The 19,566-nt window shown below is 52.1% G+C and overlaps 1 protein-coding gene across 1 annotated transcript in view; it reads right to left on the bottom strand.

Moving 5' to 3' along the window:
• Window positions 1–16,365: 16,365 nt before the first annotated feature.
• LOC119951742 (large neutral amino acids transporter small subunit 2-like) overlaps window positions 16,366–19,566 on the bottom strand; it is a 30,456-nt gene continuing 27,255 nt past the window's right edge. The window contains exon 5 of the mRNA XM_038775053.1: window positions 16,366–18,852. Coding sequence (XP_038630981.1) covers window positions 18,719–18,852 — 134 coding nt within the window. The 3' untranslated portion in view covers window positions 16,366–18,718. The remainder of the gene's footprint in view (window positions 18,853–19,566) is intronic.

Here is a 19,566-nt window from a genome sequence, read left to right on the forward strand (position 1 = left end):
TTGGTGCTCTGAGGCTGAGCTCAGGTGGGCTGAGTCTAAATGTTCAGGAAAGAGATTGGGAAATGCTTCATCACACTAACAAGCAATCGGTACTGGGTCAATTATTAATTTTCAATCTGGAATGGCTCAGATTGTGGTTATCCAAAGTTTTATGGGGCGAAGGTGAGGATGGGATGTTAGGTCATGGATCAGCTGTGAGCTCACCGACTGCAGGAAACAAGCTTCAAAAAGGGCTGAATGGGCCTCCTCCTGTTCCTGTGTAACAGGCTGGAGAAGGGACTGAATGGGCCTCCGCCTGTTCCTCTGTAACAGGCTGGAGAAGGGACTGAATGGGCCTCCGCCTGTTCCTCTGTAACAGGCTGGAGACGGGGCTGAATGGGCCTCCGCCTGTTCCTCTGTAACAGGCTGGAGAAGGGGCTGAATGGGCCTCCTCCTGTTCCTGTGTAACAGGCTGGAGAAGGGGCTGAATGGCCCTCCTCCTGTTCCTGTGTAACAGGCTGGAGAAGGGGCTGAATGGGCCTCCTCCTGTTCCAGTGCAACAGGCTGGAGAAGGGGCTGAATGGACCTCCTCCTGTTCCAGTGCAACAGGCTGGAGAAGGGGCTGAATGGGCCTCCTCCTGTTCCTCTGTAACGGGCTGAATGGGCCTCCTCCTGTTCCTGTGTAACAGGCTGGAGAAGGGGCTGAATGGGCTCCTCCTGTTCCTGTGTAACAGGCTGGAGAAGGGGCTGAATGGGCCTCCGCCTGTTCCTGTGTAACAGGCTGGAGAAAGGGCTGAATGGGCCACTTCCTGTTCCTGTGTAACAGGCTGGAGAAGGGGCTGAATGGGCTCCTCCTGTTCCTGTGTAACAGGCTGGAGCAGGGGCTGAATGGGCCTCCTCCTGCTCCCTGTGTAACAGGCTGGAGAAGGGGCTGAATGGGCCTCCTCCTGTTCCTGTGTAACAGGCTGGAGAAGGGACTGAATGGGCCTCCTCCTGTTCCTGTGTAACAGGCTGGAGAAGGGGCTGAATGAGCCTCCTCCTGTTCCTGTGTAACAGGCTGGAGAAGGGGCTGAATGGGCCTCCTCCTGTTCCTGTGTAACAGGCTGGAGAAGGGGCTGAATGGGCCTCCTCCTGTTCCTGTGTAACAGGCTGGAGAAGGGGCTGAATGGGCCTCCTCCTGTTCCTGTGTAACAGGCCTGGAGAAGGGGCTGAATGGGCCTCCTCCTGTTCCTGTGTAACAGGCTGGAGAAGGGGCTGAATGGGCCTCTTCCTGTTCCTGTGTAACAGGCTGGAGAAGGGGCTGAATGGGCCTCCTCCTGTTCCTGTGTAACAGGCTGGAGAAGGGGCTGAATGGGCATCCTCCTGTTCCTGTGTAACAGGCTGGAGAAGGGGCTGAATGAGCCTCCTCCTGTTCCTGTGTAACAGGCTGGAGAAGGGGCTGAATGGGCCTCCTCCTGTTCCTGTGTAACAGGCTGGAGAAGGGGTTGAATGGGCCTCCTCCTGTTCCTGTGTAACAGGCTGGAGAAGGGGCTGAATGGGCCTCCTTCTGTTCCTGTGTATCAGGCCGGAGAAGGGGCTGAATGGGCCTCCTCCTGTTCCTCTGTAACAGGCTGGAGAAGGGGCTGAATGGGCCACTTCCTGTTCCTGTGTAACAGGCTGGAGAAGGGGCTGAATGGGCCTCCTCCTGTTCCTGTGTAACAGGCTGGAGCAGGGGCTGAATGGGCCTCCTCCTGTTCCTGTGTAACAGGCTGGAGAAGGGACTGAATGGGCCTCCTCCTGTTCCTGTGTAACAGGCTGGAGAAGGGGCTGAATGGGCCTCCTCCTGTTCCCGTGTAACAGGCTGGAGAAGGGGTTGAATGGGCCTCCTCCTGTTCCTGTGTAACAGGCTGGAGAAGGGGCTGAATGGGCCTCCTCCTGTTCCTGTGTAACAGGCTGGAGAAGGGGCTGAATGGGCCTCCTCTGTTCCTGTGTAACAGGCCTGGAGAAGGGGCTGAATGGGCCTCCTCCTGTTCCTGTGTAACATGGCTGGAGAAGGGGCTGAATGGGCCTCTTCCTGTTCCTGTATAACAGGCTGGAGAAGGGGCTGAATAGGCCTCCTCCTGTTCCTGTGTAACAGGCTGGAGAAGGGGCTGAATGGGCCTCCTCCTGTTCCTGTGTAACAGGCTGGGGAAGGGGCTGAATGGGCCCTCCTCCTGTTCCTGTGTAACAGGCTGGAGAAGGGGCTGAATGGGCCTCCTCCTGTTCCTGTGTAACAGGCTGGAGAAGGGGCTGAATGGGCCTCCTCCTGTTCCTGTGTAACAGGCTGGAGAAGGGCCTGAATGGGCCTCCTCCTGTTCCTGTGTAACAGGCTGGAGAAGGGGCTGAATGGGCCTCCTCCTGTTCCTGTGTAACAGGCTGGAGAAGGGACTGAATGGGCCTCCTCCTGTTCCTGTGTAACAGGCTGGAGAAGGGGCTGAATGGGCCTCCTCCTGTTCCTGTGTAACAGGCTGGAGAAGGGGCTGAATGGGCCTCCTCCTGTTCCTGTGTAACAGGCTGGAGAAGGGGCTGAATGGGCCTCCTCCTGTTCCTGTGTAACAGGCTGGAGAAGGGGCTGAATGGGCCTCCTTCCTGTTCCTGTGTAACAGGCTGGAGAAGGGGCTGAATGGGCCTCCTCCTGTTCCTCTGTAACAGGCTGTAGAAGGGGCTGAATGGGCCTCTTCCTGTTCCTGTGTAACAGGCTGGAGAAGGGGCTGAATAGGCCTCTTCCTGTTCCTGTGTAACAGGCTGGAGAAGGGGCTGAATGGGCCTCCTCCTGTTCCTGTGTAACAGGCTGGGAAGGGGCTGAATGGCCTCCTCCTGTTCCTGTGTAACAGGCTGGAGAAGGGGCTGAATGGGCCTCCTCCTGTTCCTGTGTAACAGGCTGGAGAAGGGGCTGAATGGGCCTCCTCCTGTTCCTGTGTAACAGGCTGGAGAAGGGCCTGAATGGGCCTCCTCCTGTTCCTGTGCAACAGGCTGGAGAAGGGGCTGAATGGGTGTCCTCCTGTTCCTGTGCAACAGGCTGGAGACGGGGCTGAATGGGCCTCCGCCTGTTCCTGTGCAACAGGCTGGAGAAGGGGCTGAATGGCCCTCCTCCTGTTCCTGTGTAACAGGCTGGAGAAGGGGCTGAATGGGCCTCCTCCTGTTCCTGTGTAACAGGCTGGAGAAGGGGCTGAATGGGCCTCCTCCTGTTCCTGTGTAACAGGCTGGAGAAGGGGCTGAATGGGTCTCCTCCTGTTCCTGTGTAACAGGCTGGAGAAGGGGCTGAATGGGCCTCCTCCTGTTCCCGTGTAACAGGCTAGAGAAGGGGCTGAATGGCCCTCCCTCCTCCTGTTCCTGTGTAACAGGCTGGAGAAGGGGCTGAATGGGCCTCTTCCTGTTCCTGTATAACAGGCTGGAGAAGGGGCTGAATAGGCCTCTTCCTGTTCCTGTGTAACAGGCTGGAGAAGGGGCTGAATGGGCCTCCTCCTGTTCCTGTGTAACAGGCTGGAGAAGGGGCTGAATGGCCATCCTCCTGTTCCTGTGTAACAGGCTGGAGACGGGGCTGAATGGGCCTCCTCCTGTTCCTGTGTAACAGGCTGGAGAAGGGGCTGAATGGGCCTCCTCCTGTTCCTGTGTAACAGGCTGGAGAAGGGGCTGAATGGGTCTCCTCCTGTTCCCGTGTAACAGGCTGGAGAAGGGGCTGAATGGGCCTCCTCCTGTTCCCGTGTAACAGGCTAGAGAAGGGGCTGAATGGCCCTCCCTCCTCCTGTTCCTGTGTAACAGGCTGGAGAAGGGGCTGAATGGGCCTCTTCCTGTTCCTGTATAACAGGCTGGAGAAGGGGCTGAATAGGCCTCTTCCTGTTCCTGTGTAACAGGCTGGAGAAGGGGCTGAATGGGCCTCCTCCTGTTCCTGTGTAACAGGCTGGAGAAGGGGCTGAATGGCCATCCTCCTGTTCCTGTGTAACAGGCTGGAGACGGGGCTGAAGGGGACGCCTCCTGGTCCTGTGTAACAGTAACCGTTCCTGTGTGTAGAACTGCTGCCTCAAGGTACCGAGGTCCCAGGTTGGATCCCAGCTTTGGGTCACTGTCCGTGTGGAGTCATTCTCCCCGTGTCTGCGTGGGTTTCGCCCCCCACAACCCAAAGATGTGCAGGGTAGGTGGATTGGCCACGCTAAATTGCCCCTTAATTGGAAAAAATGAATTGGGTACTCTAAATTTATTTTTTAAAAAGGAGGATCCGTTCGAGGGTATAAAATATTAACTGGGACAGAGAGGGGGTTAAGGAGGGTCCCGATCGAGGGTATAAAATATTAACTGGGACAGAGAGGGGGGTTAAGGAGGGTCCCGATCGAGGGTATAAAATATTAACTGGGACAGAGAGGGGGGTTAAGGAGGGTCCTGATCGAGGGTATAAAATATTAACTGGGACAGAGAGGGGGTTAAGGAGGGTCCCGATCGAGGTATAAAATATTAACTGGGACAGAGAGGGGGTTAAGGAGGGTCCCGATCGAGGGTATAAAATATTAACTGGGGCAGAGAGGGGGTTAAGGAGGGTCCTGATCGAGGGTATAAAATATTAACTGGGACAGAGAGGGGGGTTAAGGAGGGTCCCGATCGAGGGTATAAAATATTAACTGGGACAGAGAGGGGGGTTAAGGAGGGTCCTGATCGAGGGTGGAACATATTAACTGGGACAGAGAGGGGGTTAAGGAGGGTCCCGATCGAGGGTATAAAATATTAACTGGGGCAGAGAGGGGGTTAAGGAGGGTCCTGATCGAGGGTATAAAATATTAACTGGGACAGAGAGGGGGGTTAAGGAGGGTCCCGATCGAGGGTATAAAATATTAACTGGGACAGAGAGGGGGGTTAAGGAGGGTCCTGATCGAGGGTGGAACATATTAACTGGGACAGAGAGGGGGTTAAGGAGGGTCCTGATCGAGGGTATAAAATATTAACTGGGGCAGAGAGGGGGGTTAAGGAGGGTCCCGATCGAGGGTGGAACATATTAACTGGGACAGAAGGGGGTTAAGGAGGGCCCTGATCGAGGGTGGAACATATTAACTGGGACAGAGAGGGGGGTTAAGGAGGGCCCTGATCGAGGGTGGAACATATTAACTGGGATCTTTAGTTAACCCAAACCATTAGATTCCATCAGTAGGGGGCAGGTTGGATCCAGAGTTTGGTTCAGAGTCTAAAGCTGGGAGTGTGGGATGAAAACCTCGTCCTCAAGGGCTAAGCCACTGGGATTGTGCCCGGCCATCCTTCATTGACCCGGCCATTGCTGGGAGCTTGGGGTGAGGGGAATTTTTGCGGATCGGGGAAGGGCACAGTGTTGGGGTGGAGGGGCTGAGGAGTACGGGTTAGAATTGGTGCTCAGCTGGGAGGCACAGTGGTTAGCACGGGTGCGTCACGACGCCAGGTTCGATCCCGCCTCTGAGGGGGAATTGTTGGAAAACCAGGGTAGGTTTATGTGGAGAGGGAGCGATTGTCAGGTGTACATTTAAATATGTGTGTATATATTTGTGTGGCTGCATTAGCCTGTACGTGACAGAGTGTACATCTATCTGAGAGTGTATTCTCCGTGTGTTATATATATATACACACACACACGAGTGTGTCTGCATTAATCCATGTGTGTGTACATCTGAGTGTATTCCCCGTGTGTGTATAAATATTTGAGTGTCTGCATTAGCCTGTGTGTGTACATCTATCTGAGAGTGTATTTCTTGTGTCTGCATTAACCCATGTGTGTGTGTACATCTGAGTGTATTCCCTGTGTGTGTGTGTTTATATATTTAAGTGTATCTGCATTAATCTGTGTGAGAGAGTGTATTCCTTGTGTGTGTGCATCTTTGAGTGTATCTGCATTAGCCTGTGTCTGAGTGTACATCTATCTGAGAGTGTATACCCTGTGTGTGTTTGTGTATATTTGAATGTTTCTGTATTAGCCTGTGTCTGAGAGTGTACATCTATCTGAGTGTATACCCCGTGTGTGCGTGTGTATATTTGAGTGTGTGTGCATTAGTCTGTATGTGAGAGAGTGTACACCTTTTTTAAAAAATAAATTTAGATTAGCCAATTATTTTTTCCAATTAAGGGGCAATTTATCCTGGCCAATCCACCTACTCTGCACATTTTTGGGTTGTGGGGGCGAAACCCACGCAGACACGGGGAGAATGTGCAAACTCCACACGGACAGTGACCCAGAGCCGGGATCAAACCTGGGACCTCAGCGCCGTGAGGCGGTTGTGCTAACCACTAGGCCACCGTGCTGCCCGAGAGAGTGTACACCTACCTGAGAGTGCATAGCCCACATGTGTGTGTGAGTGTGTACGCCCAAAAGTGTATTCGCATGTGCATGACTGTGTATGTGTGTGTGGTCAGAGGTGTTGTGTTTGGTCCCTTGTGAACTTTATGGTGAACTCACCAAACACTTTGATCTGTCCAAACCAAAATCCTTTTATTGTGTCTTGCACGGTCGGATAACAATCTGATACAGGGCACGTTGTCATGGAGTCTTGCTACTCCTCTGGAACTTACACCTTCTGCTAACCTGTTACATGTACGTCTTATTACCGTCTATCTCATGTTCTCCTGGAGATGGCTGGCTGAGCCTCTCTCTTTATATACAGGTCCCAGGTCTCATAACTTGGTCTTGAGACTGATGGTGTGTCTGTACCGCCACCTGTTGGTTGGAGGTCTCACATCATCCAATTATGCTGTATCCCCCACAAGAGGTAGGCAGGATTACATGGGTTTCAAAGGTCAAGGCATATAGGATGTGGAGAGGATGTTTCCTCATGTGGGGAGAATCTAGAACTGGCGGGGGGGGGGGGGTGGGTCACTGTTTAAAAATAATGGGTCGCCCAGTTTAATACGGAGACCAGGAGAAATATTTTCTCTCTGAGGGCGGTGAGTTTCTGGAACTCTCTTCCTCAAAGGGCGGTGGGAGCAGAGTCTCCGAATGTTTTTAAGGCCGAGCTGGATAGATTCTTGATTCACAAGGGAGGGTGAAAGGTTATTGGAACAGTGGGGGTCAGCGGGAATGTGGGAGTCGAGGTGACAATCCGATCGGCTGTGATCTATCTTATCGAATGGGAGAGCAGGCTGGAGGTGCCGAATGGCCTCTACACTTGCTCTTTGTTCGCGTGGTTTACAACACAGAAGTAGGCCATTCGGCCCATGGAGGCTGGTCCGCCCGTTCAGTGAGACCGTGACTGATCTGATGTGATAATTCTCAGCTCGTCTTTCCCGCCTTATCCCCATGAACATGGTAGCACAGTGATCAGCACACTGTGGCTTCACAGCTCCAGGGTCCCAGGTTCGATTCCCCGCTGGGTCACTGTCTGTGCGGAGTCTGCACGTTCTCCCCGTGTCTGCGTGGGTTTCCTCCGGGTGCTCCGGTTTCCTTCCACAAGTCCCGAAAAACGTGCTGTTGGGTGAATTGGACATTCTGAATTCTCCCTCTGTGACCCGGACAGGCGCCGGAATGTGGCGACTGGGGATTATCACAGTAACTTCATTGCACTATTAAAAAAAAAATTTACAGCACCCAATTAATTTTTTACAATTAAGGAGCAATTTAGCGTGGCCAATCCACCTACCCTGCTTCATTGCAGTATTAATGTAAGCCTACTTGTGACAATAAAGATTATTAAATTAATTATTAATTAAACCCTTAATTCCCTTACGGATTAAAAATCTGTCTGTCTCAGCCTTGAACATACTTAATGGCCCAGCCTCTCCAGCTCTCTGCGGGAAAGAATTCCACACATTCCCCACCCTCCGAGGGGGGAAATTCCTCCTCATCTCTGTCTGTGGCCTCCTTATCAACTCCTGGTGCTCGGTCGTGGCGACCCTGGTGAACTACTGCTCCCCGGACCTGGAATACCCGACTGTGAAGTACCGTCCATACTACCTCCCACGGAGTTCACTTCTGCATCATCACAGCGGTCTACATCCACCCCAGGCGGAAGTGAAGAAGGCGCTTGATGAATTGTAACCGCTATAAATAACAATGAAGCAGAATACCCGGAGGCCATGTTCATCGTGGCCGGGGACTTTAACCAGGCCAACCTCGAGTGTACAGCCAAAATTCCACCAACACATCTCCGTCCCAACAGGGGCCCCAACATCCTTGACCACTGCTACACAAACATCAAGGGGCACCTGATGATCCATTCCCGACCGCACTTCGGAAAATCGGACCACAAGATGGCGCTCCTTCTCCCGGCATACAAGCAGAAATGTAAGCGGGAGAATCCGGTTAAGAAGGCTGTGCAAATGCTGGACTGAGGCTACAGAAGAGCTCCTACGCGACTGGTCCATATTCAAGAACTCGGCAGCCAACCTAAACGGGTTTGCCAGCACCATCACAGACTTCATCAGCAAGTGTGTAGAAGATTGTGTGTCAAAGAAGGTAGTCTGTACTGTTACCCAACCAGAAACCATGGTTTAATCGGGAGATTCACTCCGTACTGAAGGCCAGGTCTGAGGTGTTCGAGACAGGCGACCCTGACCTGCACAAGAAATCTAGGTATGACCTCTGGAAAGCCATCAGGAATGCCAAGAGACAATACCCAGACTAAGCTAGAGTCTCAGACTAACAACACGGACTCTCGTTGGTTGTGGCAAGGCTTAAACAACATAATGGGCTACAAAACAAAGCCGAGTAGAATCTCTGGCAACAGCGCACCCCTCCCCTGATGAACTCGATGCATTCTATGCTCGTTTCGAGCAGGAAACCAACAAGCCGTTGTCAACTGCCCCAGCCGCCTCGGACACACTATTAACCTTGTTGACCGTGGGTAGGGGTGCTCCTTCCAGGAGCCGGTGCAGACTCGATGGGCCGAATGGCCTCCTTCTGCACTGTAAATTCTATGTAACTACCGGCTCAGCCTCCAAAGAAAGAGAAACAAACCACTCTCTGGCTGAATAAATGTCTCCTCATCTCTGTCCTAAATGGTCTACCCCGTATCCTCAGACTGTGACCCCCCGGTTCTGGACACCCCCACCATCGGGAACATCCTTCCTGCATCTGCCCTGTCTAGTCCTGTTGGAATTTTATTAAGTTTCTATGAGATCCCCTCCTCATTCTTCTGAACTCCAGCGAATACAATCCTAACCAATTCAATCTCTACTCATATGACAGTCCTGCCATCCCAGGAATCAGTCTGGTAAATCTTCGCTGCACTCCCTCGAGAGCAAGAACATCCTTCCTCAGATATGGAGACCCAAACTGCTCACAATACTCCAGGTGTGGCCTCACCGAGGCCCTGGATAATTGCAGCAACACATCCCTGCTCCTGTACTCAAAACCTCTCGCAATTAAGGCCAACATACCATTAGCCTTTTTTTATTATAAATTTAGATTATCCAATTATTTTTTCCAATTAAGGAGGCAATTTAGTTTGGCCAATCCTGCACATCTTTGTGGGTTGTGGGGGCGAAACCCACGCAGACACGGGGAGAATGTGCAAACTCCACACGGACAGTGACCCAGAGCCGGGATCGAACCTGGGACCTCAGCGCCGTGAGGCAGCTGTGCTAACCACTAGGCCACCGTGCTGCCCTACCATTAGCCTTCTTTACCGCCTGCTGCACCTGCACGCTTATCTTCAGCGCCTGGTGCACAAGGACACCCAGGTCTCGTTGCATGATTCCATCTCCTAATTTGTGGCCATTCAGCTAATAGTCTGCTATCTCGTTTTTACTTCCAAAGTGAATAACCTCACATTTCTCCAAATTATACTGTATCTGCCATTCATTTGCCCACTAACACAACTTGTCCAAATCACACTGAAGGATCTCTGCATCCTCCTCACAGCTCACCCTCCCACCCAACTTGGTGTCATCTGCAAATTTTGAGATATTACATTTTGTTCCCTCATCTAAATCATTGATATATATTGTGAATAGCTGGGGTCCCGAGCACCGACCCCTGAGGTATCCCATGAGTCACCGCCTGTCAATTTTAAAAAGACGCATTAATTCCGACTCTTTGTTTCCTGTCTGCCAACCAGTTTTCTATCCATCTCAATACACTCCTAATTCCATGCTCTTTTAATTTTCCACTAATCTCTCACGTGGGACTTTTGTCAAAAGCATTCTGAGAAATTTACCACATTCACTGTCTCCCTCTCGTCAATTCTACTAGTTGTGGGCAGCACGGTGGCGCAGTGGGTTAGCCCTGCTGCCTCACGGCGCCGAGGTCCCAGGTTCGATCCCGGCTCTGGGTCACTGACCGTGTGGAGTTTGCGCATTCTCCCCGTCTCTGCGTGGGTTTCCTCCGGGTACTCTGGTTTCCTCCCACAGTCACAAAGATGTGCAGGTTAGGGTGGATTGGCCATGATAAATTGCCCTTAGTGTTCAAATATCTGCAGGTTAGGTTACAGGGATAGGGTAGGGGGTGAATGGTGGAGTGGGTACGGGTAGGGTACTCTTTCCGAGGTTTGGTACAGCCACGATGGGCTGAATGGCCTCCTTCTGCACTGTAGAGTTTCTATTCTATGAACACACCATTTGCCTTCCGATCTGCTTGCTGTACCGATGACTTTAAATCTATATGCCCCATTGACCTCACTGAAAAGGGAGATATGCCTGTTCCGAGCCACTCAATCTGGGCCCAGTCATCACATCACATCAGTCATGCTCTCAATGAATGGAGGTTCAGACGTGGTGAGCCGAATGGCCCACTCCTACATCTTATAGCCCCCTCCATTCTATACCCCTCAGTTAAATCCCCTCTCGCATCAACATCCAGCCAATCCGATCTTCCCTCATAGCCGAGGTGAACAGTTCCCAGCAGCATCATTATTTAATCACAGAATCTCCCCAGTACAGGAGGAGGCCATTCAGCCCATTGGGTCGGCATCGATCCTCCGAAAGACCACCCCGCCTAGGCCCACTTCCCGCCCCATCCCCATAACCTAGTAACCCCACGAAGCGGCAATTTAGCGTGGCCAGTCCACCGTAATCTGCACATCTTTGGACTGTGGGAGGAAACTGGAGCACCCGGAGGAAACCCACGCAGACACGGGGAGAACGTGCAGACTCCGCACAGACAGTGACCCGAGGCCGGGAATCGAACCTGGGACCCTGGCACTGTGAGGCAGCAGTGCTAACCACTGTGCCACAATAGCTACCAACTACCAATCACCTCTGCAACCTCTCCATCACTCGATTGGCACTACCCAATTTGAGTATTGACAAAAAATAATAAATACATTTTTGCTGAAGCTTTTCGTCTCGTACTCATCAGGACATTTTGCAAGAAATTTGTACTGCGTGAGAAGGTCGTGCTGCATATGGACTCTGAATGGTAGAGGCATTGCTGCGGAGAATGCAGCAGTTGATGACTGACTTGACAGTAAACTGCCAAGCATTGTTTGAAATTCAAACCAGGCAGTCTGACTCCGATTGGTCAAGGTCTTGCCCTGAAGAATAAACCAGCCAACGGAAGCAGGTGCAATATGTGAACATGTTCTTGCTGTCTGCTGAGCGGGCATGGTTCTTGCAGTGCGGTGACCAGATGTGCACAATGCTCGAGCGGCAGTGTAACCCTCCTCCCACTGCACCGCCACCACCCCCCCCCTCCTCCCCCCACCCCCACGACGCAACTCACTCAAATAAACCATGCAAGGACAAAGGAAAGTTTTTTTTTCAGTCTGTTGCGATGCCTTATGTGGCTGTGGTTCAACAGCATTCTGGAGGATTCGGCTTGGGAGAGGGTGGGTGAGGGGAGGAAGACCATGACACATCACTGCCGTCAATGTGGGCACCAGATCGTGTCAATGACCTTCCCCCAGGCAAACTGCTCTCGCTGCAGACGCACAAAGTAACCCGAAGCCCTGTGAAAGGCGCCCTTTGCCTTGCTCCAGTTATAAAACGGCCCTTTGTCTGCAAGAACAAAACCGCTCTCACAAACATATCAAATCACAACTCCGTGGAGCCAGGTCTGTTCTTTACTTGACGGGAGTGTTTGATGGGGACAGTGTAGATGGAGCTTTACTCTGTATCTAACCCCGTGCTGTCCCTGTCCTGGGAGTGTTTGATGGGGACAGTGTAGAGGGGGCTTTACTCTGTATCTAACCCCGTGCTGTCCCTGTCCTGGGAGTGTTTGATGGGGACAGTGTAGAGGGAGCTTTACTCTGTATCTAACCCCGTGCTGTACCTGTCCTGGGAGTGTTTGATGGGGACAGTGTAGAGGGAGCTTTACTCTGTATCTAACCCCGTGCTGTACCTGTCCTGGGAGTGTTTGATGGGGACAGTGTAGAGGGAGCTTTACTCTGTATCTAACCCCGTGCTGTACCTGTCCTGGGAGTGTTTGATAGGGACAGTGTAGAGGGAGCTTTACTCTGTATCTAACCCCGTGCTGTACCTGCCTGGGAGTGTTTGATGGGGACAGTGTAGAGGGAGCTTTACTCTGTATCTAACCCCGTGCTGTACCTGTCCTGGGAGTGTTTGATGGGGACAGTGTAGAGGTAGCTTTACTCTGTATCTAACCCCTGTGCTGTACCTGTCCTGGGAGTGTTTGATGGGGACAGTGTAGAGGGAGCTTTACTCTGTATCGAACCCCGTGCTGTACCTGTCCTGGGAGTGTTTGATGGGGCCTGTGTAGAGGGAGCTTTACTCTGTATCTAACCCCGTGCTGTACCTGTCCTGGGAGTGTTTGATGGGGACAGTGTAGAGGGAGCTTTACTCTGTATCTAACCCCATGCTGTACCTGTCCTGGGAGTGTTTGATGAGGACAGTGTAGAGGGAGCTTTACTCTGTATCTAACCCCGTGCTGTACCTGTCCTGGGAGGGTTTGATGAGGACAGTGTAGAGGGAGCTTTACTGTGTATCTAACTCCGTGCTGTACCTGTCCTGGGAGTGTTTGATGGGGACAGTGTAGAGGGAGCTTTACTCTGTATCTAACCCTGTGCTGTACCTGTCCTGGGAGTGTTTGATGGGGACAGTAGAGGGAGCTTTACTCTGTATCTAACCCCGTGCTGTACCTGTCCTGGGAGTGTTTGATGGGGACAGTGTAGAGGGAGCTTTACTCTGTATCTAACCCCGTGCTGTACCTGTCCTGGGAGTGTTTGATGGACACAGTGCAGAGGGAGCTTTACTCTGTATCTAATCCCGTGCTGTACCTGTCCTGGGAGTGTTTGATGGGGACAGTGTAGAGGGAGCTTTACTCTGTATCTAACCCCGTCCTGTACCTGTCCTGGGAGTGTTTGATGGGGACAGTGTAGAGGGAGCTTTACTCTGTATCTAACCCTGTGCTGTACCTGTCCTGGGAGTGTTTGATGGGGACAGTGTAGAGGGAGCTTTACTCTGTATCTAACCCCGTGCTGTACCTGTCCTGGGAGTGTTTGATGGGGACAGTGTAGAGGAGCTTTACTCTGTATCTAACCCCGTGCTGTACCTGTCCTGGGAGTGTTTGATGGGGACAGTGTAGAAGGAGCTTTACTCTGTATCTAACCCCGTGCTGTACCTGTCCTGGGAGTGTTTGATGGGGACAGTGTAGAGGGAGCTTTACTCTGTATCTAACCCTGTGCTGTACCTGTCCTGGGAGTGTTTGATGGGGCAGTGTAGAGGGAGCTTTACTCTGTATCTAACCCCGTGCTGTACCTGTCCTGGGAGTGTTTGATGGGGACAGTGTAGAGGGAGCTTTACTCTGTATCTAACCCCGTGCTGTACCTGTCCTGGGAGTGTTTGATGGGGACAGTGTAGAGGGAGCTTTACTCTGTATCTAACCCTGTGCTGTACCTGTCCTGGGAGTGTTTGATGGGGACAGTGTAGAGGGAGCATTTACTCTGTATCTAACCCCGTGCTGTACCTGTCCTGGGAGTGTTTGATGGGGACAGTGTAGAGGGAGCTTTACTCTGTATCTAACCCCGTGCTGTACCTGTCCTGGGAGTGTTGATGGGGACAGTGTAGAGGGAGCTTTACTCTGTATCTAACCCCGTGCTGTCCCTGTCCTGGGAGTGTTTGATGGGGACAGTGTAGAGGGAGCTTTACTCTGTATCTAACCCTGTGCTGTACCTGTCCTGGGAGTGTTTGATGGGGACAGTGTAGAGGGAGCTTTACTCTGTATCTAACCCCGTGCTGTACCTGTCCTGGGAGTGTTTGATGGGGACAGTGTAGAGGGAGCTTTACTCTGTATCTAACCCCGTGCTGTACCTGTCCTGGGAGTGTTTGATGGGGACAGTGTAGAGGGAGCTTTACTCTGTATCTAACCCCGTGCTGTACCTGTCCTGGGAGTGTTTGATGGGGACAGTGTAGAGGGAAGCTTTACTCTGTATCTAACCCCGTGCTGTACCTGTCCTGGGAGTGTTTGATGGGGACAGTGTAGAGGGAGCTTTACTCTGTATCTAACCCCGTGCCTGTACCTGTCCTGGGAGTGTTTGATGGGGACAGTGTAGAGGGAGCTTTACTCTGTATCTAACCCCGTGCTGTACCTGTCCTGGGAGTGTTTGATGGGGACAGTGTAGAGGGAGCTTTACTCTGTATCTAACCCCGTGCTGTACCTGTCCTGGGAGTGTTTGATGGGGACAGTGTAGAGGGAGCTTTACTCTGTATCTAACCCCGTGCTGTACCTGTCCTGGGAGTGTTTGATGGGGACAGTGTAGAGGGAGCTTTACTCTGTATCTAACCCAGTCCTGTACCTGTCCTGGGAGTGTTTGATGGGGACAGTGTAGAGGGAGCTTTACTCTGTATCTAACCCGTGCTGTACCTGTCCTGGGAGTGTTTGATGGGAACAGTGTAGAGGGAGCTTTACTCTGTATCTAACCCCGTGCTGTACCTGTCCTGGGAGTGTTTGATGGGGACAGTGTAGAGGGAGCTTTACTCTGTATCTAACCCCGTGCTGTACCTGTCCTGGGAGTGTTTGATGGGGACAGTGTAGAGGGAGCTTTACTCTGTATCTAAACCCCGTGCTGTACCTGTCCTGGGAGTGTTTGATGGGGACAGTGTAGAGGGAGCTTTACTCTGTATCTAACCCCTGTGCTGTACCTGTCCTGGGAGTGTTTGATGGGGGACAGTGTAGAGGGAGCTTTACTCTGTATCTAACCCCGTGCTGTACCTGTCCTGGGAGTGTTTGATGGGGACAGTGTAGAGGGAACTTTACTCTGTATCTAACCCCGTGCTGTACCTGTCCTGGGAGTGTTTGATGGGGACAGTGTAGAAGGAGCTTTACTCTGTATCTAACCCCGTGCTGTACCTGTCCTGGGAGTGTTGATGGGGACAGTGTAGAGGGAGCTTTACTCTGTATCTAACCCTGTGCTGTACCTGTCCTGGGAGTGTTTGATGGGGACAGTGTAGAGGGAGCTTTACTCTGTATCTAACCCCGTGCTGTACCTGTCCTGGGAGTGTTTGATGGGGACAGTGTAGAGGGAACTTTACTCTGTATCTAACCCCGTGCTGTACCTGTCCTGGGAGTGTTTGATGGGGACAGTGTAGAAGGAGCTTTACTCTGTATCAACCCCGTGCTGTCCCTGTCCTGGGAGTGTTTGATGGGGACAGTGTAGAGGGAGCTTTACTCTGTATCTAACCCCGTGCTGTACCTGTCCTGGGAGTGTTTGATGGGGACAGTGTAGAGGGAGCTTTACTCTGTATCTAACCCCGTGCTGTACCTGTCCTGGGAGTGTTTGATGGGGACAGTGTAGAGGGAGCTTTACTCTGTATCTAACCCTGTGCTGTACCTGTCCCTGGGAGTGTTTGATGGGGGCAGTGCAGAGGGAGCATTACTCTGTATCTACCTCCGTGCTGTACCTGTCCTGGGAGTGTTTGATGGGGACAGTGTAGAGGGAGCTTTACTCTGTATCTAACCCCGTGCTGTACCTGTCCTGGGAGTGTTTGATGGGGACAGTGTAGAAGGAGCTTTACTCTGTATCTAACCCCGTGCTGTACCTGTCCTGGGAGTGTTTGATGGGGACAGTGTAGAGGGAGCTTTACTCTGTATCTAACCCTGTGCTGTACCTGTCCTGGGAGTGTTTGATGGGGACAGTGTAGAGGGAGCTTTACTCTGTATCTAACTCCGTGCTGTATCTGTCCTGGGGGTGTTTGATGGGGACAGAGTAGAGGGAGCTTTACTCTGTATCTAACCCCGTGCTGTACCTGTCCTGGGAGTGTTTGATGGGGACAGTGTAGAGGGAGCTTTACTCTGTATCTAACCCCGTGCTGTACCTGTCCTGGGAGTGTTTGATGGGGACAGTGTAGAGGGAGCTTTACTCTGTATCTAACCCCGTGCTGTACCTGTCCTGGGAGTGTTTGATGGGGACAGTGTAGAGTGAGCATTACTCTGTATCTACCTCCGTGCTGTACCTGTCCTGGGAGTGTTTGATGGAGAATTTCAACCACACAAGCCAGGAGTATTTTTCCAGGACAATGTACAAAGAGCAATTGAATAATAAAACTCGCAAAATTTTAATTGACAACCTTGCAATACAATCTTACACTGATAAACAAGCAGACACTGCTTTATTACAGATAACACTTTAATATGTGTCATGTTCCTCAGGTCAGCTCACATTTTTTGCTGACGCTTAGCACCTTTTATGTGGCTGTAGGTTTGAGGGTGCGGTCTCGTCTGAAAATGATTCTCGCAGTCCCCCTCCCCCAATGGGTGTGACCCAGTGGTTAACACTTTGGAAATATGGTGTTGAGGTCTGGGGTTAGGGTCAGGGATTCACAGCTTGGAGAGAAGGCTAGGATAGTAGGGCAGTGAAAAAAATCCCCCATGACCTGTGGGTGGGGTGGGGGAGGGGGGGGATTAGGTTGGGTTTCCTGGGTGTGACTGAGAGACACACTGCAAATGGCTGCCTGGGTGGGTTCAACACACTGCAAATAGCTGCTCGGGTCGGGACTGAGAGTCACACTGAAAATGGCTGCCCTGTGTGGGACCGACATCCTGTAAATGGCTGCCCGGGTATGTCCCGACACTCTGAAAATGGCTGCCCTGTGTGGGACCGACATCCTGCAAATGGCTGCCTGGGTATGTCCCGACACACTGCAAATGGCTGCCCGGGTATGTCCCGACACACTGCAAATGGCTGCCCGGGTATGTCCCGACACACTGCAAATGGCTGCCCGGGTATGTCCCGACACACTGCAAATGGCTGCCCGGGTATGTCCCGACACACTGCAAATGGCTGCCCGGGTATGTCCCGACACACTGCAAATGGCTGCCCGGGTATGTCCCGACACACTGCAAATGGCTGCCCGGGTATGTCCCGACACACTGCAAATGGCTGCCCGGGTATGTCCCGACACACTGCAAATGGCTGCCCGGGTATGTCCCGACACACTGCAAATGGCTGCCCGGGTATGTCCCGACACACTGCAAATGGCTGCCCGGGTATGTCCCGACACACTGCAAATGGCTGCCCGGGTATGTCCCGACACACTGCAAATGGCTGCCCGGGTATGTCCCGACACACTGCAAATGGCTGCCCCAAGCGGGGACTGAGAGACACGTTGCAAATGGCTCCCAATCCACAAATGGCAGGTATCTTTGGCCTGGAGTGATGGTGGATGGAGTGTACATGTTCTGTTGTGTACATCGCAGATCTGAGATCTGGAGTGCAGGCCCCCATCCACGAGCTGTAACACACATATATTGAACAAGAGCTTTTCGGTATAATCACGAGAAACAGGTTAACGACATTTTGCAGAGAATAGGGTATAAAAATTAACTCCAATTCAAATTTCCACTGAAGAAATGAATGGAATCCATTAAACAAGAACATATGTCACTATTCCCTCCTGGGTGAGCTGCTTTAACTCTGGCATTTCAAATTTCCAAATTGTGATTTGTTTAAAAGGTAAAAAGTGGAGTGACAATAGACAGGTTCCATTCTGGGTTGGCCGAAGACCCTGCCCATTGCATGCTGGGCTGGCAGAACACGACTGTCCATTGCATTCTGGGTTGGCCCACGGCCCTTGCAACATGACCGTTGTATTCTTCCGACAGCTCGAGGGCAACGGAAGAGGAGGCCCCTTTCCCAAGATGGGCGACGGAACGTTCACGCCGCCACTTGACAAGAGCGAACCGTTAAAAATAAAAAGCTTAGAAGGGAGGCCGCGCTAGTCACAGCGGCTTCAACGTCCGGGAGTGTAGTCTACATGGTGTGTCGGGACCTTTGGCAACAGGGCAACCCTTCCTTTAATGCTCAGTGTTGACCCGAACCTGGATGGAGCCCCTTCCCGGGGCAGGCGAAGAGCGAATGAGTTGAAACCATCGTGGCAGTGACATTTCCTCCGTCTCTGCCTTTTTTTTTTTGGCCTCCTGCCCCATCACCATGTCGTTTTGCTCTGTCAGTTCATTGCGAATCAAGAGCCCCTCCCTTACCCCGGCTCACCCTCACAAATAATCGTCTCGAGGTATCTGCTGGGCCTCAGTTCTTCCATATCTGGGCCATCCTGGTAGTCTTTTTTCAATATATAACATATATTTTATATATATCTCTATTTCGGATCATGTTCCATTCCCACATCGCACAAATGAAAGAAAATCCAGTTCCAAATTTCAAGTCCATGCAGAGAGGGGCATCCAGTCAGGCCTGACCTTTGACCCAAGGCTCTCTCACCTCCCCACCTCCCTGTTGAGAGCCCTGGATTCACTCCCCTCCCACTGCTTGCTGACTTCACGCCTCCATACCATCGAGCATGAAGGTTCACCCCATCCACCCACTTTCATTCACCTACAGGCCCCCCTCCCCCCCCCCCCCCCCCCCCCCCCCCCAAACCCCACAGCCTACTCCTTCGTCTCCTCCTTGGGGTTCTCGCAGATGGTAGACGAGAGCTCCTGCAGTTCCTGCTCATCTTTCGATGATGTCACCTGGGGGTAAACAACGACGCACAGCTTCTGGCCGAAGTTGGTGATGGATTCTGGGAGGGGAGAGAGAGAGAGAGACACACACATAGGTCACGGTGAGTCAGGACAGTCATCAACTTTAGACACCCAGTCCCACATTCCATTCTCCCTAAATTTCAGCTCACCCGTAACTCTGCTGCCCCATGTCAGTACTCGCACACATCCCATTCCCCTGTGGTACAGATATCTCCCTGAGAGAGAAGGGATTGAGAGACACCAGTCAGTGTACAGATATCTCCCCGAGGGAGGGGGGACTGAGAGACACCAGTCAGTGTACAGATATCTCCCTGAGAGAGAGAGGGGACTGAGAGACACCAGTCAGTGTACAGATATCTCCCTGAGAGAGAGAGGGGACTGAGAGACACCAGTCAGTGTACAGATATCTCCCTGAGAGAGAGGGGACTGAGAGACACCAGTCAGTGTACAGATATCTCCCTGAGAGAGAGGGGACTGAGAGACACCAGTCAGTGTACAGATATCTCCCTGAGAGAGAGAGGGGACTGAGAGACACCAGTCAGTGTACAGATATCTCCCCGAGAGAGAGAGGGGACTGAGAGACACCAGTCAGTGTACAGATATCTCCCTGAGAGAGAGGGGACTGAGAGACACCAGTCAGTGTACAGATATCTCCCTGAGAGAGAGGGGACTGAGAGACACCAGTCAGTGTACAGATATCTCCCTGAGAGAGAGAGGGACTGAGAGACACCAGTCAGTGTACAGATATCTCC

This window comes from Scyliorhinus canicula, chromosome 17, assembly GCF_902713615.1.
Source record: "Scyliorhinus canicula chromosome 17, sScyCan1.1, whole genome shotgun sequence".
Lineage (NCBI taxonomy): Eukaryota > Metazoa > Chordata > Chondrichthyes > Carcharhiniformes > Scyliorhinidae > Scyliorhinus > Scyliorhinus canicula.